At 38.4% G+C, this 18,674-nt stretch overlaps 2 protein-coding genes and 1 pseudogene across 2 annotated transcripts in view; all 3 read right to left on the bottom strand.

Moving 5' to 3' along the window:
• The window catches only part of UGT1A9 (UDP glucuronosyltransferase 1 family, polypeptide A9), a 113,863-nt gene extending 101,357 nt beyond the window's left edge, over positions 1-12,506 (bottom strand). Inside the window, 1 exon segment of the mRNA NM_001350026.1 lies at positions 11,593-12,506. Coding sequence (NP_001336955.1) covers positions 11,593-12,447 — 855 coding nt within the window. The 5' untranslated portion in view covers positions 12,448-12,506.
• The window catches only part of UGT1A8 (UDP glucuronosyltransferase 1 family, polypeptide A8), a 155,745-nt gene that overhangs the window by 101,357 nt on the left and 35,714 nt on the right, over positions 1-18,674 (bottom strand).
• On the bottom strand, positions 1,208-2,269 carry LOC135966643 (UDP-glucuronosyltransferase 1A7 pseudogene; annotated as a pseudogene).

The following is an 18,674-nucleotide window of genomic DNA, read 5'->3' as shown; positions in this document are numbered from 1 at the left end:
GAGAATATGACTGTGTTACCAAGTCTACTGAACCTTGTAAGAAGCCAGAACAATAGATAAAAATGTATACTCCATCCCTAATAAAATAATATACTTAGATGAGACACCAGATGTTTCACCTGGATTTGGCAACTATGCATTTGCCAAGAATCTTACTCTTATGTTTGTCAAGACTTTTTCAATTGCAAGTGACCGAATCCTAATTTAAACTGGCTAGACCAACAACATTATTCAATAATGTTTTGGAACTATATGCTCCACCAAAATAAGAAGTATAAATAACAGGGGAGGGAATAATTTGCAGATGATATTGCACACTTAATACACCTTACATACTAATACAAGAGGTTAGTAATATGACTACATACAAGATAAATGTGTACAACTCAAAGCAGTACATTAATTATGCATAATTAATTCAAAAGAGAATGGGAAAATTTTGAAACCATTTTGAAATAATGGTTTCAAAAACAATGAAATGCAGGGGAATAAAGGTTAATAAGAAAGATAAAATACTTCTATAAAGTGCAAAATTTTATTTATGGACATAAAACAAAATCAGAATAAATAATGAGGGATTCATATTCTTGAATAGGAAGATGTAATAGCAAAAGGATGCCAATCTTATTTAATGAAAACCAAGCAACCATACTCATAGGACGATACCCTACTGAGATAAAAGCAAAAATATGGAAATATATACAAAGAAAGTATATAAGAATGTTTATTATTGTTCATAAACCCCAAAAGGGGAAAACACTTAAATCTCTATCAATATTAATCGGCTGGAAAACTACATTGCATCCAAAGTAAAGACTATTATGCAATTATTAAAAGAACATATCAAATCTGTATGCATTGACCTGTAAAGATATCTTTAACTTATTGACAAGAGAAAAATCTAACATAAAAAAAATCATAGCCAGCATGATATTAGATTTTATATTAATAAAATAGAAGTGAGAATTTACCCTAAATATGTGCATATACATAGTATAATTTCAAAAAAAATTGAAAAGAATTCACACAAAACTGCTAAGAGTATTTTCCTCTGGGGGTAGTATAGAATTAGCAAAAAAAAAAAAAAAAAAAAAAAAAAAGGAAGTCTCATTTCTTACTGTGGTTTTTGGTATGTTTCCAAAAATAGCATTTAGATTGCAGCCTAGATATGATCTACAATTATATCAATTGTATACACTTACATATCAACAAGAGCTGCTTTATACAATTTGCTACCCAACAATTAAGTGAATTGGTACAAAAGAATTCCTTAAACCAGAAAGAAATTCCAAATGGGACAAATGTAAATGATAGATTATAGTTCAGTAAGAAATCTTCTTTTAATGTCCAAAGGCAGATTATTCTTAATGTGCTAAAGGAGAGAGGACTTACCATAGGCACTGGCTTTCCCTGATAGCAGTTGATACCACCAATGAAGACCATGTTGGGCATCACGGGTTTGGGATAGTCCAAAACAAAGTCCGTTCGCAACAACCAAATTGATGTGTGGCTGTAGAGATCATATGCCGTGACAGATGTTTGGAGGATTTCAGAGGCTATTTCTAAGACATTTTTTAAAAAATAGGGGCAAAACAAATGTTCCTCCAAGTGTGTGATGTGGTTCCATACTCTCTCCTTGAAAGTCATGGCATCTGAGAACCCTAAGAGACCTCTGGGGATGTAGGAAAGAGGAGCAGGGCACTGTGCACCTACTTCAAGATAGTGGCAAAATGTTCCCCTGGCGAAGACCACAGAGGGGAGGGAGAAATATTTGGCAAGAATTAAGCCACAGCCATCAAAAGGATCCAGAAACACTGCATCAAAAGAACTCTCCTTTAAGTATTCTACTAATTTTTTGTCCTTAAACAAACTCCTGCAATTTGAAAAAAATAAGTCAAAAATACCATTGGACGAACTTGTTAATAGAGAAAATGCACTTTGCAGTCGTGCTGTCCAGTGAGCATCGGCCAAAACCATGAACTCCCGGTCCTGATCCTCCAGAGTGTATGAGGTTGCATAAGTCTTCACTGTGCAATTCAGTGATCTTCCCAGTTGCCAACTCACCTCTGGCATGACTACCACCACCTCATGCCCCCTGAGGATAAGCTTCTCCACCACTGACCGCATGGTGAACCAGTGGCTCCCATCCATGGGCACTACCAGCAGCTTCCCTGCCTCGGCAAAGCCACAGGTCAGCAGTAGACACACAGATAGGGGAAGAAGGCCAGTCCACCCTGCACAAGCCATCAGAGAACTTCAGCTCAGAGCCAGCAGCTGGGATTCTAAGCTCCTATAATATAGTAGGTGAAAGAAGTACAGATAGAACCTGCCCTCAAAAGAAGGCGTGTACTCATCCATCCATTAAAAAAAAAAAATGCACATTCACTGCCAGTGATTTACTCATAATAACACATGAGTAGCCTTTGCTGAGATACCTACTTGCATGTTTTCAAGAAAGGTGTAACTCATCATCTTTGCCTTGAGGACAGATTATGCCCTGTGCTGCAATATGAGTTTATAAACAAAATTATTAAGCAATGCTTTTGGTCTTGACGACATTGAAAGATGAAAAGGAAAGTAAATTTAAACGAAGCTAATAATTTTGGAATTTGTCACAAAGAAAAATTTGCTATTTTTTTTTTCTTTGTTTGAGATGGAGTCTCACTCTGTCATCCAGGCTGGAGTGCAGTGGTGCGATCTAGGCTCACTGCAACCTCCGCCTTCTGGGTTCAAACGATTCTCCTGCCTCAGCCTCAGTAGCTGGGATTACAGGCACACGCTGCCATGTCCAACTAATATGTTGTATTTTAGTGCAGACGGGGTTTCATCATGCTGCCCAGGCTGGTCTTGAACTCCTGAGCTCAGGCAATCTGCCTGCCTCGGCCTCCCAAAGTACTGGGATTACAAGCGTAAGCCACTGTGCCTGGCCAAAGTTTACAGACAATTTTTATTTTGTCCTCTGCCCAGAAAGAAATGGGCATCTCATGTTTGACGGAAAGAGAGCAAGAGTCTTAGCACTGACCTCCTAACTGGGAGGCAACTGTGGCTCACCGGTGACTCTGCAATACGCAGCTCGCCTGTGCATTGCAGAGATGCAGGTGAGCCATAATTGTGACACAGGTGAACCACAAGTGCTGCTTGTCTTTTTTCATTTCCAAATCTTCTGAGGTCTCTGAAATGCTGTAATGAGATTGACAACCCTACCTCCATGGACTCTTCCAAACATTTGATGGAATGTGACTATCACCTATTTTAAATGGCTTTCCTCAGATACATTGTCTGCAGTGGTGAGTCGCTGGCCCTACGCTTGCCCAAGCACTCTGATGAGCTGCCTCTCTCTGCCCACCCTGCTTCTGCATTCTGAACAGAGCTGTAGGCCTCTGCTGTGGGCCCACCCCAATCACTTTGGTGCCCATCTTCAGGAATCTATGTATTGTTCTCCTCCATTCTACCGAGCACCCCTTAAGGATGAGATTACATCTTCTTCCTGTTTTCATCCTCCTTCCACAGCACCTATGCTTTGCCTTGTACAGAGGAAGTCCATGGGAATTCTCGCTGCATTGGGCTGAATTCCATCGTGCAGATTTTTATGGTTGAGCTCAGCGGTGTGTGTCAGGCAACACCCTGAGGAGCATTTAGTGAGGGATTCAACAGCCAACCTCAGGGCATAATTCTTGTAGGAGCACAAGATGGCTCCCTCCAGTACACTCTAACTGGTACTAGACATTTGCTTAGTCACTTTCCTCTAGTACATACTACACTACTATAATAATTTTGTCACTACCTCCTGTTGCTATTGCAGTGAGCTGAAGTGTGGCTTAAATGCATGTGATATAACACTTATACTCTCTGAGCATTTCATCTCTCCAGTAAATTGCATGTCAGAGTAAAAAGTGATCTCTCATGGTTCTACTGTATTTTTCATCATGATTAGTGTAATACTGTAAATCTTGAATACCATCATGGGACTACAAAGTGCCACTAGAGATGCTGGAAGTACTCCCAAGAAGCAAAGAAAAATCATGACATTACCAAAAAAAAAGTTGAATTACTTGATAGGTACCATAGATTGAGCTCTGCCGCTATGATTGCCTACCATTTCAAAATCAATGAAGCTAGATAAGGACCATTGCAAAAGAAAGAAAGAAAGAGAGACAGAAAGAGATAGATAGAAAGTGAGAAAGAAAGTGAGAAAGTGAGAAAGTGAGAAAGAAAGAAAGAAAGAAAGAAAGAAAGAAAGAAAGAAAGAAAGAAAGAAAGAAAGAAAGAAAGAAAGAAAGGGAGAAAGAAGGAGGGAAGGGGAGGGGAGGGAAGGGGAGGGGAGGGAAGGGGAGGGGAGGGAAGGGGAGGGGAAGGGAAGGGAGAGGAGGGAAGGGAAGGGAAGGGAAGGGAAGGGAAGGGAAGGGAAGGGAAGGGAAGGGAAGGGAAGGGAAGGGAAGGGGATTCATAAAGACATTGCTGCAGCTATGCCAGCAGGAGCCAAACCTTGCATTTTTTTGTGAAATACATTTTTGTCTCATATTGAAAATGCAGCTTTAATGTGGGTGTAGGATTGCTATAAGAAAGGTGTATTTATAGATGCCATTGTGATTTGAGAAAAATCAAAGTCATTATATGACAAGTTAAAGCAAAAGAGAGGTGAAGAATCTAAAACTGGAGAATTTAATGGCAACAAAGGATGGTTTGCTAGTTTTACAAAGAGGTTTGCCTTTAAAATTGTGAAGATAATAGGAAAACCAGCCTCTGCCAAGCAAAAGGAGGCAGATGAGTCCCCAGACACCATGAAGAAAAACGTTGAGGAGAAAGGATATCTGCCTGAACAGGTTTTAAATACAGATGGCAGTGCCCTATTCTGGAAAAAACAAAAACAAACAAACAAAAAGATGATACAAAAGACATTTACTAGCAAGGAAGAAAACCAAGCGTCAGAATGTAAGGCAGGAAGGGATAGGCTAACTCTACTGTTTTGTGTAAATGCAGTCAAGTTTACAATCAGGACTGCCCTCATCGGTAGAACTACCAAACCTCGAGCCTTGAAAGGAAAAGATCAACACCCACTGACAGTTTTATGGTTGTACAAAAAGAAGGACTCAACAATAAGAACACATTTTCTGGATTGGTTTCATCAATGCTTTGTCCCTGAAGGCAGAAAATGCATTGCCAATAAAGGACTCTCTTTTAAAGTTCTTTTGATATTGGACAATGCCCCTAACCACCCAGAACCCATGAGTACAACACAGAAGGTGTCAAAGTGGTCTACCTGCTTCCAAACCCAACATCTCTAATTCAGTCTCTCAATCAGGGGTCATAAGGAACTTTAGAACTCATTAAACACAGTGTTCTATGGAAAGGATTGTCAATACTATGGAAGAGAATCTGGATAGAGAATGCCATGAAAGTCCAGAAGAATTATACCACTGAAGATGCCATTGTTGTTATAGAAAGATCTGTGAAAGCCACCAAGCCCTAAACAATACATTTCTTCTGGAGAAAACTGTGTCCAGATGTTGCACATGACTTCACAGGATTTATGGCAGAGCCAATCAAGGAAATCATGAAAGGGATTATGGATACAGCAACAAAATGTGGGGGATAAGGTGTTTCAAAATATGAATCTTGGAGAAATTCAACAGTCAATAGATGCCAAACTCAAGGAATTAATCGAGGACCTGATGGAGATGAGTGCTTTCCAGTCAGTACTTGACAAGGAAGAAGATGTAGAAGAAGCAGTGCCAGAAAAAAAAATTGGCCTTAGACAGTGCAAGCCTCATAGAAAGACTTCCAATTATTTAAGACTGCTATTGACTTCTATTACAACATGAACCCTTCTATTATATGAGCACTGAAATGAAAGCCAATGGGGAAGAAGGATTAGTACTGTATAAAACATTTTTAAATAAATCAAAGAGAAAAAAAAAACAGACAGAAATTATGATGCATTTCCATAAGGTTACACCAAGTGCACCTGCCTCACCTGACTCCCCTTCCACCTCCTGTGCCTCTTCTGCTTCTGCCACCCTGAGACAGCAAGACCAACATCTACTCCTCCTCCTCCTCCACAACCCACTCAATGGAAGACAATGAGAATGGAGACCTTTATGATGATTCACTTCTGCTTATACATATTCAACTTTTATTTTAGATTCAGGAGTACATGTGCAGGTTATCTGAGTATATTGTGTGAGGCTGATGTTTGGGGTATGATTGCTCCCATCATCCAAGTACTGAGCATAGTACCCAATAGTTTTTCAACTCTTGCACCCCTTTCTCTCCCCTTTAGGAGTCTATAGTGTCTATTGTTGCCATCTTTATGCCCATGAGTACCACTATTTAGCTCCCATTTCTAAGTGAAAACACATGATATTTGGTGTTCTGTGCCTGTATATATTCCCTTAGGATAATGACCTCCAGCTGCATCCATGCTGTTACAAAGGACATGATTTCATTATTTTTTTATGGCTGCATATTCCATGGTGTATATGTTCCACATTTTCTTCATCTAAGCCACTGTTGACAGGCACCTAGGTTGATTTCATGTCTTTCCTATTCGGAATAGAGCTGCAATGAACATACCAGTGCATGTGTTTCTTGGTAAAACGATTTTTTTTGCTTATATCTAGTATTGGGATTGCTGCATCGAATGATAGTTCTGTTTTAAGTTCTTTGCAAAATCTCCAAACTACTTCCCACAGGGGATGAACTAACTTGCATTCCCACCAAGAAGGTACAAGTGTTCCCTTTTCTCAGCAGCCTCACCACCATCTGTTGTTTCTTGACTTTTTAATAACAGCCATTCTAACTGGTGTGAGAGGATATCTCATTGTGGTTTTGATTTTCATTTTTCTGATAACTAGTGATGCTGAACATTTTTTCATATGTTACGTTTTTTAATAACATTTTCTTTTCTCTAGCTGGCTGTATTGTCATAATACAGGATATAATACTAATAACATTCAAAATATGTGTTAATTGGACTGTTTATGTTATTGGTAAGGCTTTTGGTAAACAGTTGGCCATTACTAGTTAAGTTTTTGGAGAATCAAAAGTTCTATGTGGATTTTCTGCTGCACGTGTGTTGGTCCCCTTCATTCCCACATTGTTCAGGGGTCAACTGTACTAGGAATGAACAATTGAAAATTGGATTAAAAACACCACTTAAATAGCATCAAAAACATGATATACTTAGGGATATATCTGACAAAGGATGTGAATGACTGTACACTAAAAACTACAGAACACTGATGAAGGACCTAAATAAATAGATATGTTAATGAATTGGAAAACTCAAAATTGCTAAGATGTTGTTCTCCCCAGTTGATCTATAAATACAATACAATCCCAATCAAAATCCAGCAGACTTTTTGTACAAATTAATGAACTTATTCTAAAATGCATATGGTAATGTAGAAGACCTCCAATAGCAAAAGCAAAAAAAAAAAAAAAAAAACACATTAGCGAGGTAACACTACCTCATTTACAGATTATTACACAGCTATAGTAATCATATATTTCACAAATAGATCAACAGAACAGAATACAAAGTCTAGAAATACGTGCACAGATGTATGAACCACCAAGTTTTTACAAAGGTACAAAGGCAATGCAGTGGAGTAAAGGTTACGCTTTTCTACCGTTGAATATTCAGACGCAAAAAAACAAGAAAAGACCTCTGTGTCTTCTCACCACAAGTCTATAAACCCAGTTTTACCACGATGAAAACATCAGGCAAAACACACACTGACATTCTAGAGGAACATTCTACAGGACACCTGACCAGGCTGCTCAAAACTACCCAAGTCACTAACAACAAGGAGAGTCTGAGAAACCATCACAGGCTGGAGGAGACTAAGGAGACATGACAACTACATTTCAGGTGGTATCAATGTGATCCCATAAAAGAACAGGGAAATTAAGTAAAAATTAATGACATCTGAAGGAAACAGACTTTAGCCTTTAGTTCATCATTATGTGTCAATGTCGGTGAATGAGTTGTGATGGATGTACTGTAGAAACATGAGATTTAACAATGGGGGAAACTGGACACAGGGTAGATGAGAATTCTCTAAACTATTTGTTGCAACCTTGCTATAACCCTATATTTATTCTACAATGAAGCATTTGTAAGAAAGGTCACTCAACAGACTGTGAGAAAATATTTGCAGGATCCCTGGGGATGCACATGGTGAAGGATTCATCAGAGGCATGGTGAGAGCTGCTGGATGATCTCTGCAAATGGTTTTGGAGTCTGATGCTGGAGCTTAAGGACCCCAGGTGGGTCTTCTGTTAAAGAGACTATTCTTTTCCATTTGAATGATCCTGACACCCTTGTCAAAATTTGGTACCTAGTCAATTGGCCAAGGATGTATATGTATGGGTTTATTTCTGAATTCTCCATTCTATTCTATTGGTCTGTATCGAAAGATGTTGTGTGAGACAATAAGGGGAAATTTAATTATGGACTGTAAATGAGATAATATTAAAGAATTTTTATTGTCTTAGATATGATAATGATACTGTGGCTATGTAACAAATTTTTCCTATTTTTTTATATTAAATGAAGTATTCAGTGATGGAATGACATGCCAAGAATTTATTAATAAAATGGCACAAATTGCTTTTTAAAAGTTTTCTTTAAAAAGACAGAATAAAAGGACACATGAATTAGCACAGAAAAATAGTGAAAATGATTTAACCTAAGAATGGATAAGTGGGTGCTCATTACACTGAGTCTCTCCTTTGTGTATGTTTGAAAACTTTGAAAACAAAAACTTGATGTAAATGATGTTAGTGGGAGGCCTTAGTCTTGTCCACCAAGAGCTAACTTTGAATTTGGATCTTGGACTAGAGCCAGAATCTTAGAGCAATGGTGGAAGCACAGATCTTTTATTTATTTGTAACCATATCCCACCCCCAGAGCTGCACCTGCCATGGATGGTAGAGGCGGAACCCGAATTCTTTTCACCTAAAACCACTGATTAATTCTGTTGGAACTCAACAAAATTCAAAAAGACTAGGAGTGAATTCCTCTTTTTCCCATTAAAACTATTTAAATGTTCTGCTGAATTATTTACACATCATTAATCAACACACACACACATTAGAATGCTGAAATGTAAAAGAATGACCACACAGAATGATATAGTTTAGAAGTCTGTCCCCTCCAAATCTCACGTTGAAATTTGATCCCTGACGTTGGAGATGGGGTCATCTGCCATCCTTGTTAAAGTATTTAGTTACATCTCTGGATGTAATTCTCTTGGATAGGCTCAAGGAGATTTTGTTACAGGAGACCTTCAAGAAAATCCCCTGTGCAGGGTCTGGGACACTGCACACTAACACACCTGCACATACACAAACACGTACATGCACAAACACATTTTCCATCATCAAGTAATGCTTCCTTCTCATCAGACAGATGAGACGTAGATTCTGAATCCTGTTTCCCAGAAAGATGTAACCAACTGCATGCTTTTCCCAGACACATCCTGGCCTCTGAAACAAGGAAGGAGCAATATGCAGTGTCCATCCTTTCGATGACAATTTACTTTTGTGGTTGGGCCATATCCAAGGCTCTTTGCCAGAAAGCCTTCTTTGAGTTCTGAATTCCTCTGTGAGAATTCTGCTGGCTTTACATGTATAGTCATAAATATATACATTAATATATATATAACCTTCCACAAGTATAAAAACTCTCATACATCCATATTCTTTAATAGACACATAAACACATTTATTTCATATCTCATAAAAGATATTTATAATCAAAATAAATGAAACTATATATAGTTTAATGTTTAATATTTTATAGACATCGCTCTATCATAGGTGATATAAAATCATACAGGTTTTTATATCTCTAAAGGCCTCTGGGTGACCCTGTGAGCCACAATGAACTCAGTGTGGGTTCAGGAAGTGGCAGGGCCTCACCCTCAGCCAAAGGGTGTGGGGTGCAGGCAACACATGAGTGGAGGTTGGTACTATAATTAATGGAGCATACTATAATTAATGGAGGGTAAAGGGGAGAAAAGTGCTTAGACAAGTCTAACCTCTTAGATTTCTGCCACTTGCATCTCCTAGCCTAGTCTTGTGAAGATCTGAAAGTCATGCTTAATTTTGAAAGGCCTGCAACTGTAGTCCTCCTGCTTTTTAGAAAGAGCATTATTTCACTTTCCCGTGAGTTGGCTGAACAGCCACTCTTTTGCCAAACATCTGCCAATATGTGAGAGAATATGACTGTGTTACCAAGTCTATTGAACCTTTTAAGAGGCCAGAACAATAGATAAATTGTATACTCTATCCCTAATAAAATAATATACTGAGATTAGACATTAGGTGTTTAATCTAGATTTAGCAACTATATATTTGCTAAGAATGTTATTCTGGTATTTGTCAAGGACTTTTCAATCACAAGTGACTGAATCCCTATTTAAACTGGCTACTCTCACAATATTACTCAATAGTGTTTTGGATGTATATGCTCCAGGAAAGCAAAATAAGTGGTATAAATATCAGAGAAAGGAATTCTTTGCAGATGACATCATATATTGTACATCTAATCTATACTAAAAAAAAATAAGAAAAGTTAGTAATGTGGCTGGATACAAGATACATATGCAAAAAACAAAACTTTAATTTCCCATAGTCAGCTAAATGTAGAAATGGAAAAATTGCCCTGTACCCAATAGTTTCAAAAATACTGAAATGCCGAGGAATAAATGTTAATAAGAAACATAAAATGTTTATATAGTGAAAAATTTTATTTATGTATATAAAACAAGATCTGAATAAATAGTGAGACATACATATTCATGAACAGGAAGACATAATAGCAAAAAGAGGCCAATCCTCAATTCAGAAAAATCCTGTAACCCTACATGTAGGGCTCCAGTCAACTAAGATAAAAGCAATGATATGGAAATATATTTATGTAAGGAAAGCATTAAAGAGTGTTTACATGGCCTTATTGCTAAAGGCAAAAAATGCAAAATGCCTAAATCTATATCAATATTAATTGGTTAAAAACTACATTCTATCCAAAGAAAAGTATTTTATGCAATTATTAATAGAACTTGTCAAAGCTGTCTTTATTGGTCTATAAAGGTATCTATAATTTATTGGCAAGTGAAAAATGCAAAGAAAAGAAGAATATGTCCAGCCCAATACTAGATTTTATTTTAACAAAATAGGTGTGAGAATTTACATTAAATATAGTGCGTACGTACTTTTTTTAAAAAATGAAAAGAATGTGCACAAAACTAAGAGCATTTCCTCTAGGGGGTCATATAGAATTAACAAAAAAGGGGAGTTTCATTTCTTACTGCGGTTTTTGGTACTTTTCTAAACATGGTACTTAAAAATGTAGGCTGCATATGATATACAATTTTATAAATTATAAATACATATCTTCAAGAAGGGCAGTTTTATAAAATTTGCTAACTGATAAGTACATGCACTGGCACAAAATAATTTGTTAAATTGGAAAGAAATCTGAAATGAAACAAATGAAAATGTCAAATCACACTTCAGTAAAGAATCCTTTTTTAATTTCTAAAGCTGAAATATTCTTAATGTGCTAAAGGAGAGATGACTTACCATAGGCAATGGCTTTCCCTGATGGCAGTTGATACCACCAATGAAGACCATGTTGGGCATCACGGGTTTGGGATAGTCCAAAACAAAGTCCATTCGCAGCAACCAAATTGATATTTGTCTGTGAAGATCATATACCGTGACAGGTGTTTCAAGAATTTCAGAGGCTATTTCTAGGGCACTTTTGAAAAAACGGTGGCATAATAAACGTTCCTCCAAGTGCATGATGTGGTTCCGTACTCTCTCCTTGAAAGTCATGGCATCTGAGAACCCTAAGAGAATTCTGGGGACATAGGAAAGAGGAGCAGGGCACTGCGCACCTTCTTCAAGATAGTGGCAAAATACTCCCCTGGCGAAGACCACAGAGGGGAGGGAGAGATATTTGGCAACGATTAAGCCACAGGTATCAAAAGGATCCAGAAATACCGCATCAAAAGAACTCTCCTTTAAGTATTCTACTAACTTTTTGTCCTTAAACAAACTCCTGCAATTTGAAAAAAATAAGTCAAAAATGTCATTGTAGGAACTCATTATTAGAGAAAATATACTTTGTACTTGTGCTTTCCATTGAGCCTGGGCAAAAGCCTTGAACTCCCGGTCCAGATCCTCCAGAGTGTATGAAGTTGAATAAGTCTTCACTGTGCAATTCAGTGGTCTTCCCAGCTGCCAACTCACCTTTGGCATGACTACGACCACCTCATGCCCCCTGAGAATGAGTTTCTCCACCACCGACCTCATGGAGAGCCAGTGGCTCCCATCCACGGGCACTACCAGCAGCTTCCCTGCCTCGGCAAAGCCACAGGCCAGCAGCAGACACACACATAGGGGAAGGGGACTGCTCCACCCTGTGCGAGTCATCAGGGAACCGCAGCCGAACGCAAGCAGCTGGGATTCTAAGCTCCTATGATACAGTAGACAGGAGAAGTACAAGCACAAAACCTGACCCCAATAAAGGGCATGTATTTATTCTTTCATTAAAAAAAAAAAAATCAGTCACTGACAATGATTTACTCAAAAGAACAAGAATACATGAGTAGCCTTTGCTGAGATACCTATTTGTATGTTTTCCAGACAAGAGTAGTTTATGTTCTTTGCCTTGGGGGCAGAACATGCCCTGTGCTGCAATGTGAGTTTAGAAGCAGAAATATTAACCAATGCTTTTGGACCTTGAAGGTTCAGAAAGATAAAGTAAAAGTAAATTTGATTAAAGCTAAAGTTTTAGGAATATGTCCCAAAGCAAAATTTCGATTTTACCTTTAGGCAACCAAAAACTCTGTCCAGAAAAGATGGCAACTCATGCTCCAAGTAAAGAAAACAAGGACCTTAGCATTGATCTCCTAACCTCCTAACCTGGGGTTCACCTGTGTCTCTGCAATGTATACACATTGCTGCTTGTCTTCTTCCATTTCCAAACCCTGAGAAGTCTCTAAAATGCTGAAATGAGACTGACAACCCTGCCTCCATGGACCATACCAGGGACTTGATGGAAAGTAGCCATCACCTATTTTAATGGCTTTCCAAAGATACATTGCATGCAGTGCGGAGTTGCCCGCCCAGTCCTTGCGCGAGCACTCTGCTGAGCTGCCTCTCAGTGACTGCCCAACTTCCACATTCTAAACATGCCATTACTCCAGTGCCCTCTTTCAGGAAAATATGTACTTGTCTCCCTCAGTCTGCTAAGCACTCCTTGAGGTCAGAGATGATGTCATCTTTGTGTTTTCACCCTCCTTTCACAGTACCCACGCTATGCCTTTGACATAGTTTATATGTTTGTATGTTTGGCTTTACAAACAGGACTGCCCCCATCCATGAACTTGCTAGCCCCCAAGCCTCGAAAGGAAAAGATTAATACCCGCTGCCAGTTTTTTTGTTGTACAAGAAGGCCTCGGCAAGAACACTTTTCTGGATTGGTTCTATCATTGCTTTGTCCCTGAAGTCAGGAAATATCTTGCCAGTGAGAGACTGTCTTTGAAAGTTCTTTTGTTTTGGACAATGCCCCGAGCCACCCAGAACCCACGAGTTCAACACTGAAGGTATCAAAGTGGTTCACCTGCTTCCAAACACAACATCTCTAATTCAGCAACAAAAGGTGGGGGACATGGTCTTTCAAGATATGAAACTGGGAGAAATTCAAGAACGAATAGACACCACACAAGAGGACTCAACAGAAGATGACTTGATGGAGATGAGTGCTTTTGAATGAGTACCAGATACTAAAGAAGAAGCCATGCCAGGAAACAAATTCCTTTAAACAGTCTAGTAAAGGCTTCCAATTATTAAGATTACTTTTGACTTATTTTATAACACAAACCCTTCCATGAATGGGCACTGAAACTAAAGCAAATGGGGAAGAAGGATTAGTACTGCATAAAAGCATGTTCAAAGAATTGTAAAGGCAAAAAACTCAAATAATAATTATGATGTAATTCGGTAAAGTTACACCAAGTGTACCCGACTCTCCTCCTTCCATCTCCTCCACTTCTTCCCCCTCTGCCACCCCTGAAACAGCAAAACCAACACTCCTCTTCCTCCTTCTCAGCCTACTCAATGGAGGACAATCAACAGGAAGACCTTTATGAAGATCCACTCCGACTTAATGAATACTTAATTTTTTCTTCCTTAAGATTTTCTAAGTAACATTTTCTTTTCCCTAGCTGACTTTATTATAATAATACAGTATATAACACATATAACATACCAAATATGTGTCAAGAGACTGTTTCTGTTATTGGTAACACTTCTAATGTACAGCAGGTGATCAATAGTTACATTTTTAGGGAGTCAAAAATTCTGTGTGCCAGGTGCGGTGGCTCACACCTGTAGTCCAAGCACTTTGGGAGGCCAAGGTGGGTGTATCACTGGAGGCCAGGAGTTGGAGACCAGGCTGGCCAACATGGTGAAACCCTATCTCTACTAAAAATGCAAAAACTTAGCTGCGTGTGGTGGCGCATGTCTTTAATCCCAGCTACTCTGGAGGCTGAGGCAGGAGAATCACTTGAACCCAGGAGGTGGAGGTTGCATTGAGCTGAGATCACCCCACTGTACTCTAACCTTGGCAAAAGAGCGCGACTCTGTCTCAAAAATAAAAAACAAAAAGAAACCCAAAAAACCCTTCTATGCTAATTTTCTACTGCTTGGGGGTTGGTACCTCAATCCTCGCATTCTTCAAGGGTCAAATGTACTAGCAATGAACAGTTGAAAATTGGAATGAAAACAGCACCTAAATAGCATCAAAAATAAAAAATACTAAGAGAGAAATCTGACAAAAGATGTGAAAGACTGTACACTGAAAATGACAAAACATTGGTGAGAGACCTGAATAAATAGATATGTTCATGAATCAGAAAACTCAAAATCGTTAAAATGTCATTTTTCTTTAGTTGATCTATAAATTTAATACAACCCCAATCTAAATTCCAGCAGGCTATCTTTTTGTCCAAACTGGCAAACTGATTCTGAAATTCATATAGAAATGTAAAAGACCTACAATAACAAAAATGGAGAGCAATTATTACCTAATGTCAAGACTTATTACAAGTATATAGTACTCAAATATTTCACTAACAGATCGTTGGAACAGAATAGAATACCCAGAAATAGAAGCATGAGCAACCAAGTTTTTTCAAAGGTGCAAAGGCAAGTCTGTGAGGAAAAGACGACTCTTCAACAGTTGGGTATCCATTCGCAAGACAGTGGGAAAAGACATTACCCTGTGGTCTTCCTCCTAAAAACCTATAACCCGTGTTACCATGATCAAAACATTAGACAAATTCAAACTGAGGAACGTTCTATTGAATACCTCCACCGGAATTGCCCAAAACTGACAAAGTAATCAAAACCAAGGAAACTCTGAAAAACTGTCACAGGCTAGAGGAGATGAAACAAATGTGATGAGTAAATGTCATGTGGTATCCTGGATGGGATCCCAGAAAAGAACAAGGACATTAGGTAAAAATTAATGACATCTGAAGAAAACATAGACTTTGGTTCATCGTAATGTGTCAGTGTTGGTTAATGAGTTGTGATAAATGTGCATAGGTGCTGGAGAGGATGTTGGTGGGATTGTAAACTAGTTCAACAATTGTGGAAGACAGTGTGGCGATTCCTCAAGGATCTAGAACTACAAATACCTTAATTTGACCCAGTGATCCCATTACTGGGTATATACCCAAAGGATTATAAATCATGGTGCTATAAAGACACATGCACACATATGTTTATTGTGGCACTATTCACAATAGCAAAGACTTGGAACCAACCCAAATGTCCATCAATGATAGACTGGATTAAGAAAATGTGGCACATACACACCATGGAATACTATGCAGCCATAAAAAAGGATGAGTTCATGTCCTTTGTAGTAACATGGATGAAGCTGGAAACCATCATTCTCAGCAAGCTATCGCAAGGACAGAAAACTAAACATCGCATGTTCTCACTCATCGGGGGGAAATGAACAGTAACAACACTTGGACGCAGGAAGGGGAACGTCACACACCAGGGCCTGTCGTGAGTTGGCAGGATGGCGGAGGGATAGCATTAGGAGAAATACCTAATGTAAATGATGAGTTAATGGGTGCAGCAAACCAACATAGCACATGTATACATATGTAACAAACCTGCACATTATGCACATGTACCCTAGAACTTAAAGTATAATTTTAGAAAATGTGCATAGTGACCTAACATTTAGCGATAGGCGAAACTGGCAAAAGATATATGGGAATTCTTAGGGCAATTTTTTGCACCCTTGCTTTAAATCTAATTTTATTGTAAAATAAAAAGTTTATTTTAAAAAAGACATCTACAGACTGGTAAATGATAAATATCCAGAATATAAATAACCTTTAAAATTCAATTTTAAAAAATGTTTTTTAATGAGCAAAGATTTGAACAGAGAGTAATCCAAGAAGGTACACATATGGCAAACAGGCACATGTAAAGACGTTCAAGATAACTAATGATTAGGGTGATCAAACTGGGGTTTAATCCACATCCCATTAAAATAGCTGCAATGAAAAAGACTGACCATATCAAATGATACAGTTGAGTTATCTGTCCCTACAAAATCAGTGTTGAAATGTGATCCCTAATGTTGGAAGTGGGGATTAGTGGGAGGTGTTTGGATGGATCCCTGATGAATGACCTAGTGCCCCCTCCCAGTAACGAGTGAACTTTCCATCTACTAGTTTCAGCAAGAACTGATTGTTAAAAAGAGCCTGGCACCTGCCTGCTTCTTCTCTTGCTTCTCTCTCGCCATGTGATCAGCACCCTCCACCCTCACCTTCTGCCATGAGTGGAAATAGCCTGAGTCTCTTACCTGATATGGAAGCTGGTGCCATGCTTCTTGTGCCACCTGAATGAACCACAAGCCAAATAAACATGCTTTCTTTATAAATTAACCAACCTCAGGTATTCCTTTATCGCAATGCAAACAGACTAAGACATCAAGTGTTGGTGAGTATGAAGAGCTGGACCTCTCATATGCTGGTGGTGGGAGGGCACTTTGGTCTGGCCGCTTGTAAATATTGTTTAGCAAATTCTCAAAAAGGTAAACATATACCTACCATAGATCACAGCTATTCCACTGTTGGGTATTTATCCATAAGAATAAAATACTTCATGTATTGTGTGTATTTTTAAATTTTCGGTATATTATATTTTCTCATCTTAAAAATCCCTATCTGGTAGGGATGCAGTGCACCTCCCTGGGCCAGCCAATTATTAGAGACAGCAAAGAGCCTGCCCTTAGAGCTCAGAGCCCACTGAAATTATTCAAACTGACCAGTGCTAAACTGTTTCCCCCACCCTGCCTTGTCTTTCTTGCAGAAACTTCAGTAGAGCTATGGTCTAGCCTCTACCCTCACTCCTATTCTTTCTGCCTCACTATATTTCAAGTAAAACATTACAGGGTATTACTTTGCCACAGACACTACTTCCAGTCTACAGCAATCAGGGTTCAATGAGAGAAGTAAAGCTGCTGGGGACCCACATGATGAAGAATTCATCAGAGGCTATGAATATGGAAACATAGTAATGTAAAGAAAATATTAAAGAGTGTTTGCACCCTAATGTGCACAAAGACAAATTTGGAAAATGCCTAAATATATATCAATATTAATTGGTTGAAAAAACTACATTAAATCCAAAGTAAAGACTTTTATGCAATTACTAAAAGAACTTGTCAAATCAGTTGGTATTGGCCTCTAACGATGTCTATAATTTATTGGCAAATTAAAAATGCAAAGTAAAGAACAATATGTCCAGCTTGCTACTACATTTTAACAAAACGAGTGTAAGAATATACATTACATATATGCACATGCACAAAATAATTTCAAAAAATGAAAACGATGCACACAAAACTATAAAGAATTTTCCTATAGAATTAGCAAAAAAAGGAAGTTTCATTTCTCACTGTGGTTTTTGGTATTTTCCCAAAAAAAGTGTCTTTAAATGAAACCCAGATATGTTCTACAATTATAAAATTTGTTAACTGAGAGGTCTATGAAGTGGCAAAAAATGATTCACAAAACTGGAAAAAAAATTCCAAATGCGACAAATGAAAATGTCAAATCACAGTTCAGTAAGTGTTATAGTTTGAATATTTGTCCCCACCCAAATCTCATGTTGAAATATACTACCCAGTGTTGGAGGTAGGGCCTGGTAGGAGGTGTTTGGATCATAGGGATGGATCCCTCATGGCTTTTTGCTGTCCTTGCAATAGTCAGTGAGTATTCACAAGATATGGTTAAGTGTGTGGACCTCCCCCACCGACTCTCTCTTGCTCCTGCTTTTGTCATGTGACATGCTCCTGCTTCATCTTCTGCCATGAGTAAATGCTCCCTGAGGCTTCCCCAGAATATGAACAGATGCCAGTGCCATACTTGTACAGCCTGCAAAATCTTGAGCCAACTAAACCTCTTTTATTTATAAATTACCCAGCCTCAGGCATTCCTTTATGGCAATATAATGAAGAGTAGAAAATTGGTACCAACAGAAAATAGTACTAATAGAAAATTGGTACTGAGAGTGGGATGTTGCTATAGAGATACTGAAAATGTGGAAGCAACATTGGAACTTGG

This window comes from Macaca fascicularis, chromosome 12, assembly GCF_037993035.2.
Source record: "Macaca fascicularis isolate 582-1 chromosome 12, T2T-MFA8v1.1".
NCBI classification, from domain to species: domain Eukaryota; kingdom Metazoa; phylum Chordata; class Mammalia; order Primates; family Cercopithecidae; genus Macaca; species Macaca fascicularis.
Note: the sequence above shows the minus strand (reverse complement) of the source record. Positions and strands in the feature narration are given on the sequence as shown.